The sequence below is a fragment of the Buceros rhinoceros genome, unplaced genomic scaffold (genome assembly GCF_000710305.1).
Source record: "Buceros rhinoceros silvestris isolate BGI_N320 unplaced genomic scaffold, ASM71030v1 scaffold24723, whole genome shotgun sequence".
NCBI lineage: Eukaryota > Metazoa > Chordata > Aves > Bucerotiformes > Bucerotidae > Buceros > Buceros rhinoceros.
The window spans coordinates 12,485-19,546 of NW_010404571.1; the positions used below are offsets into that span (position 1 = coordinate 12,485).

Genomic DNA, 7,062 nt, shown 5'->3' on the forward strand with positions numbered 1-7,062 from the left:
CAGCTCCCTCTGCGTGGAGATGCCGAAGCTGAGCTGGCTGTGAGTACCTGCCCGCAGGTGGGCTGTGGTGGGACCCACAGGGTGGGCAGGGGCTGCTCCCCACCCCGGCCGGGCTCCTGCAGCAGAGAGGGGGTGGGAAGGGCTGTGAGCACCCCGATGGTGATGGGGCAAGCAGGAGGTGAGGGACCACGGTGGGCTGCCCCCAGGCACAGTGGGGATGGAGGGGAGAACACAGGGAGGTGGCAGCCGTGATCACCTTTCTGCAGGGACCTGGAGGGGAACAGGATCCGGGCGGTGCACAGCACTGTCTTCCAGGAGTGCTGCGACTTCACAGTGCTGTGAGTACCTTGGGGGCCCAGCCGTGGGCCCTGCTTGCTGGTGCAGTCCCTGTCCCTTTGCGGGAGCGGGGAGAGCCAGCGCTCGTCTGGGCCCCCCTTTCCCACTGCTCTGGGCCAGGGAAGGGGCTGCCATCCTGTGTTTAATGGTTTCAGCCACATTTGTGCACAGCAGCAGCAGTGCGGTCTTGCAGGGTCTTTGTCAGGAGCCAAGAGCCTTTTCCAGGCTCTTGGTGCTGGAGGATGGCTAAGCCTGGGGTGGAGACCTGGTGGGCTCATCCCAGTGCCCTGTCACCCACCTGATGGCGCTGCCCAAATTGAATGGGGACCTTCTTGGGGTGACAGATAGTGGCAGGACACAGCATGGAAAAAAGCTTCCTATGGTGTACAAGTATCAGAGCTCGCAGCCAGCCCAGACCCTTCCACTGGCATTCAAATCCCCTAAAAATATCCTTGGGAAGGCCATAAAGCTTGTGAGCCAGCAGTCTGTGCCTCAAACGGTGTCCGTTTCCTCCCTGCCTGCCTGGACCCAGCTTCTGCCCCGCTCCCTCCTGGCCCCAGGGCTGAGCTCTCACCCAGTGCCCTCCCAGAGCTGGAGAAGACAGACCCTCTCCCAGAGGCTGGCTTTCCTGCCTGTATCTCCTGAGGAGAGATATACAGCCCCTGGGGCCCCAGGAGATAAGTCCGGGATAGTTGTACACCACGGGGATGTTACCACGAGTACGAGGTTACCAGTTACCACAGGGTGGTGGTAGAGCAGAAGCAGGATGGGAGCCAAGCCATCCTCCCAGGGATCACAGCCAGGTTACCCGAGCTCTGGGAACGCATCCTTGGAGCCTGTGCCGGTGCTGCCAGGTCAGAGTGGGTGAGTAAACCCAGGGCTTAGCTGAAGAGCAGCTCTTCAACTCCCTGCAGCTCCTGCCAGAGATCCCAGTGGGCGATGGAGATGCTGAGATGTTTGGAAGTCAGGCCTCTCCTCAGGGCAGCATTGCACCCCATGCCCAACTCGCAGTCCCTGGCCTGGGCAGTGAAGAGCAGCTGCCCAAGACCAGCCCAGGGAGACAGGGAGATGCAGATGGGCTGAAAATCCTCTTTCCAGTTTACTTGGGGACTGAGCCTGGTTGTCCTCTGGCCACTGTCCCCCCACAGAGTGTCTCCAGGGATGAGCCCTTTGGAAAGCTCTGCTGTCTCTTTCCAGCCAGAGGCTGCTGTGCAAAGACCCTGGTTCCCCGTCCTGCCTCTCTTGGAGATGGCCTGATAGACATGTAATCCCCAAAATAAGCACTACTACACAGCTTTCCCCTCCAGTGAGGGCTGCCTGCAGCCCCCCATGCTGGGTGGGCGAGCTGCTGTCTGTCCTCCCTCCTGCTGGATAAGCAGCAGTGTGTTTGCTGGGGCTGTTATGGCAACTTCCCTACGGGATAGAGGGACGGGGTAAACATGCCTGGTGGTGACACTGGTACAGGAGACAGCTTTGAGAGCAGAGGCAGCAGATGGGATGAGGGCTTGAGCCATCACAGCTGGACTCCCCCACCCTGCCCAGCCATGCCATGGACCACATTAGAGCGGGCTGCCCTGGTCAGGGTCTGAGCTCAGCAGAGGCCGGCTGCTTGTCGTGAGCCTCCACCAAGGAGCATCATCCCCAGCCATGGCACTCATGGGCTCTCCCAGTGCCCTCACGCATGTGCCACCCCGCAGGGCTCTGCTCCTGCTGCTCTGAAACTGTTCGTGTCTCTTGGTGCAGCATCCTGGGGTTTTACTCCTGAGTCCTTTAGCCAGCTCTGCTGCTCTCTTTCCACACCTCCGATGGGCTCTTCCCTGAGCTGACAGCTTGTGCAAGACCTGCGAGCTGGGCTCTGTGTTAGACCTTCCCACAGCAGTGGAGCATTCAGCTCTGCTGGCCTGTCAGGTGCTGGAAGTGAGGGTTGTGGCTCAGCACATTCAGGAGGGGTGCAGAAGGGCTGGGTGTACCCTGTGGGTGAGCCAGCAGCACCAGCACCCTGGTCTGGAGGTTGGACAATGCTCCTGAGGGGGCTGTGGGGCTGTGCTGTACCCACTCACTCTCTCTCCTGCCTTTTCCTCCAGGATCCTGCGCAGAAATGAGCTCAGGTGGATCCAAGACGGGACGTTTTCCAGGCTGAACAGGCTAGTGGAGCTGTGAGTTTCCAGCCATTGCCTGCCCTGACCCCCCCATCTCCTGCAGTGCAGGGTCGGGGGGGGGCCTCTCTTGGGACCTGGCTCTGCCTCTGCCCCGGGCACCTTGCTGCACAGCACCCCCGGGTGCAAGGCTTGGTGCCCTCAACCACTTCTCAAGCCCTGCTCTCCTTCGTGCAGCGACCTGTCATCCAACAGACTGGACCAGCTCCCCTCCTCCCTGTTTAACGGCCTGGCTGAGCTCCAGCAGCTGTGAGTACGGGGGCTGTGCTGCCCAGAGGTGGGTCCCTGCACCCCAGTAAATGATGGGGGACTCTGCCAGACCCCTGCACCCTGACATCATGCTGGGTGGATGTCCTCGCTGCACAGCCTGTTGGCCCAGCAGAGCCACGGTGGCCCAGGCAGGATGGGCTCCCTCCCAGGGGGCCAGCACAGACCCTCTGCTTTGGGGCTGTATCCCTGTTCTGGGGGGAAAAGCCATAGAAAGGCACTCCTTTGCCCTCCCTTCCAGCTACTCTGAGAGATTCTAGGTGAGAAAAGTACCGAAGGCTCATCTCTTATTTTTTTCAGGAATATTTCCTACAACCCCTTGAAAGAGATCCTCCCTGGCCAGTTTGAGAGCCTGCCCCAGCTGCGGTCGCTGTGAGTCCCGCAATGACCTGACCCTCCGGCACTGCCTCCACCTGCAGCAGCCCCAAACCCAGCCCGGGGCCCTTCCAGCAGCCTCTGCACCACTTTCCTTCTGCAGGAGCTTGGAGGGGCTGGAGATCCCCAACATCCACAACCTGACCGTGCAGAAGCTGACCAACCTCTCCCACATGTGAGTGGGGGGCACTGCTGCCCCAGGGGGTGGGGAGGGAAACCAGTTCGCTCCTACACCCATGAGCAAGTTATTTCAGCCCGCTGGAAGCCCCCAAGCATGGTGACGCTGCTTAAATCCCCTGGGGCAAGAGGGTCTCTCTTATTTAGAGCAAGGGGAGCAGTGCACAGGTCCATGGGTGCCCATCTGGGTGTGCGTGGGGTACAACGTGCATCGGCGTTTCTGCGGGTGCACGTTGCATGGGTGCTGGGGCCAGGGAGACTCCCCCAGCCAAGGCATACCCTAAGGTGCCAAGCTAGGTAGAGCAATGCCATCAGAGGCCCTTTTGCTGGGGTCTGAGCTAAGGACCTGAGGACCTGGAGATGGACAGACAGACAGGCTGGATGGGCACCACCCCCAGGGCAGCTGCAGGACGCACAGCCAGCAGTGAGCACTTCAGTTCCTCTTTGGAACAAGTGAAAAAATCATTAATTTCTCTAGAAGCTGCGAGTGCTTCAGCTTCTCTCTGGAAGGAGAAAAAATCATTAATTTTCTCCAGATGCACAATTTAACATATCTGTGATGAAAGGCAACTGTACATCCTCTGCTCCGTAATGGGTCTGTTTGCTCTGCAAATATGGGACAATTCCTACCTGACTTGCTAATAAGCAATCACTTTCTCTCCTTTTATCTGTAATTAAGCAGAAATGACCCTCGTGTTGCAGTTTAGTAGTCCTTTTCTAACGTGGAGTTCTGCCGGCCTTTATAAGGTGTGGACAGATCGATCTGAAATAATCTGCAGGGGAAAAACCGTGAATCCCTGTTCATGGAATTCGGAGGCTTTGAACAAGGGACTGATTTTTAAACGCTGGTTTGTGCGAATCGAGAGTTAGGGAAGACACTCCTGTCTCTCTCTGCTGCTGGATGGTGGCAGAGTTAAGACCGTGGCTGTGACCCATGATCCCAAAAGCTCAGGGGTGCCTCCCACCGGTTTCACAGAGGCTCCCAGGGGATGGTGGTTATGCAGTGTCCAACCCAGCTGCAGTAGTGAGCAAACAGGACCCCTCCATCACGCTCTATCCTCTGCGGGTCCCTGCCCCAGCCCTGGGTGCTGGCACTGCCCAGTCCTCGCTCCCACCCTGTGCTGCCACTGCCTCCTTCCTCCCCATCTCCCTTGCCCTGCTCTGGGGAAGCCCCCAGGCTCCTGGCTAGTGAGATGGGTGGAGAAGAGCCCCCCCAGACAGGATGCGGCTGGGAGGCTGGAGGGAGCCAGTGTGGGCAGAGGGGCTGTGCACGCTGGACAGTGCCCGCTCCTGACCCCAGTCACACCCAGGAAACCTTCCCCTGGTCCTGACAGCTACTTCAAGAAGTTCCAGTACTGCAGCTACGCGCCCCACGTGCGCAGCTGCAAGCCCAACACCGATGGCATCTCCTCCTTCGAGAACCTCCTGGCCAGCATCATCCTGCGTGTCTTCGTCTGGGTCATCGCCTGCCTCACCTGCTTCGGCAACCTCTTTGTCGTCTGCATGCGGTCCTTCCTGGCCTCGGAGAACAGCCAGCACACCATGGCCATCAAGTCCCTGTGCTGTGAGCTGGGCAGAGGGTGGGCTGGGCAGAGGAAACGGGCCGAGGGGCAGCCCACCAGCATCTCCCCAGGGGTAAAGGCAGAGGACTTCACCATAGCTCTGTGCTAGCTCTTTGGCTGTGGTACTGATGCCAAAGGCTATGTTTTTCCCACCAGTGCTGTTTTCTCCTCCACAGGTGCAGACGGCCTGATGGGCATCTACCTCTTCGTCATCGGAGCCTTCGACCTCAAGTACTCTGGCGAATACAACAAGCATGCCCAGGGCTGGATGGGCAGCCTCCAGTGCCAGCTGGTGGGCAGCCTGGCCATGCTCTCTTCCGAGGTGTCAGTCCTCCTGCTGACCTACATGACCCTGGAGAAATACTTCTGCATAGTTTTCCCGTTCAGCCACCACAGAGCAGGCAAGAAGCAGACTATCTCAGTGCTCGTGGCCATCTGGCTTCTGGGCTTCTCCCTCAGCATCCTCCCCCTGTGCTGTAAGGAGACCTTCGGGAACTACTACGGGAGGAACGGGGTGTGCTTCCCGCTGCAGTCCGACCTGGGTGAGCGGCCCAGTGCCCGGGGCTACTCCACCACCATCTACCTGGGTAAGGCCACCTTGGGACTTGAAACCTGGGGACAAGGTGGGACTGCTCAGGCCAGCTGCCCCCTCCAGAGTGCCATGGCAGCTCACACCAGCTCCCTTAGTGGGATGTCTGACTTTATGGGGTGCTGCCCTCCCACTGGGACCCTGTAAGACATGGTGCCAGCTCTACCCTCCATCCTGGGCTGGGGAGGGTCCCTGCTGCAGCCTGGGGCTGTGCCCAGCCTCACCCCAGCACTGGCCGTGGGCACTGTGGGGCTAAGGCTGGCTTGGTGACGAGCCAGGGCTGCGGAGCTGTCTCTGCCCTGCTAGAGACAGAAGCAGGAGCAGTCCTGCTGCTGCCAGCCACGCTGCCGACGCCAGCTCACAGTGGTTGCACTTGGCTATGCTGAGAGTGAGATTCCTTTCTCTCCAGGCTTGAATCTTGCAGCCTTCATCACCATTGTCTTCGCCTACTCGGGCATGTTCTACTCCATCCACATCACTGCGTCCAGAACAGCAGAGAGAAGCTTCTGCTCCCGGGAAGTCACCATTGCAAAGCGGTTCTTCTTCGTTGTCTTCACTGACGCTCTCTGCTGGATCCCCATATTCCTCCTCAAGCTGCTCTCCCTGCTGCAGGTGGAAATACCAGGTAAACCCCCTTCCCCGCAAGGCCCTGCAGCAGATCCACTGCTCGTTGCTGCCCACCACGAGCCCCTGGTGTTGGGGACCCCTTGATGTAGGGGCTGTTTCCCTCTGGGGCTCTCATAGGCTGTGAGAGGAGATGGACAGCGCTGCTGCTTTCCCCGGGCCCCCGCCTCTCCCCACGGTGCAGCAGTCATGATCCCCTCCATAGCCCATAAGCCCACGATGGGCATCACCCTGCTTTGCTGTGGGGGCTGGCAGGGTACCCCTGGGTGGGGGAAGATCCCCTGGGCTGCCTAATGTTCACAGAACCCCAGGCTGGAAGGGACCTCAACAACCATCTGCCCCGGTCTTTCCTGGGAAAAGCCCCATCCAGATAAGGAGGCCCAGCACTGTGTCCAGTGGAATCTTAAAGTGTCCATGTTGGCACAGGCACTGTCACCTCTTGGGTGGTCATCTTCATCCTGCCCATCAACAGCGCCCTGAACCCCCTCCTCTACACCATCACCACCACCTCCTTCCAGGAGCGGCTCAAGGGCTGTTTGCAGACCAAGCAGCTGGAGCCGGATGAGTCCCGCAAGAGCTTTACGCTGGTGACACTGCAGGCCAGCAGCGCTTGACCCGTCCCAACAGCTCTGCAGCCCCACGATGAAGGACACAGCTCAGCTCTGGGCCGTTCCTGTGTGGGAGAATCGCTCAGCACAAAGAGTTTCCTCATCAGGCAGCAGCTACCGTTAGTACTTTATTAATTACACAGATGGGAAGAGCAGCCCCCATCCACGTCGAACGATCTGTTGCAGTTGCGTATTATACAAAACACATTCCCTTAAATACAAAATACACGTCTGAAGTGAGCATCACCCGGCACTGAGCTCTACTGCCAGAGTTATATATTAATATTCCAACTGTACAAGTATTTATAGATAGAAAAAAGAAACAGTTTAAAAAAATAATAGGAGAAAAATCACTCCCCCAAACATTA

At 58.6% G+C, this 7,062-nt stretch overlaps 1 protein-coding gene across 1 annotated transcript in view; it reads left to right on the forward strand.

Annotated features, from left to right (window-relative positions):
• The window catches only part of LOC104491076 (relaxin receptor 1-like), a 15,431-nt gene extending 8,731 nt beyond the window's left edge, over positions 1 to 6,700 (forward strand). The window contains exons 9-18 of the mRNA XM_010133436.1: positions 4 to 39; positions 267 to 338; positions 2,421 to 2,492; positions 2,670 to 2,741; positions 3,060 to 3,131; positions 3,238 to 3,309; positions 4,646 to 4,875; positions 5,050 to 5,460; positions 5,872 to 6,087; positions 6,513 to 6,700. Coding sequence (XP_010131738.1) covers positions 4 to 39; positions 267 to 338; positions 2,421 to 2,492; positions 2,670 to 2,741; positions 3,060 to 3,131; positions 3,238 to 3,309; positions 4,646 to 4,875; positions 5,050 to 5,460; positions 5,872 to 6,087; positions 6,513 to 6,700 — 1,441 coding nt within the window. The remainder of the gene's footprint in view (positions 1 to 3; positions 40 to 266; positions 339 to 2,420; positions 2,493 to 2,669; positions 2,742 to 3,059; positions 3,132 to 3,237; positions 3,310 to 4,645; positions 4,876 to 5,049; positions 5,461 to 5,871; positions 6,088 to 6,512) is intronic.
• The last annotated feature ends 362 nt before the right edge of the window (positions 6,701 to 7,062 follow it).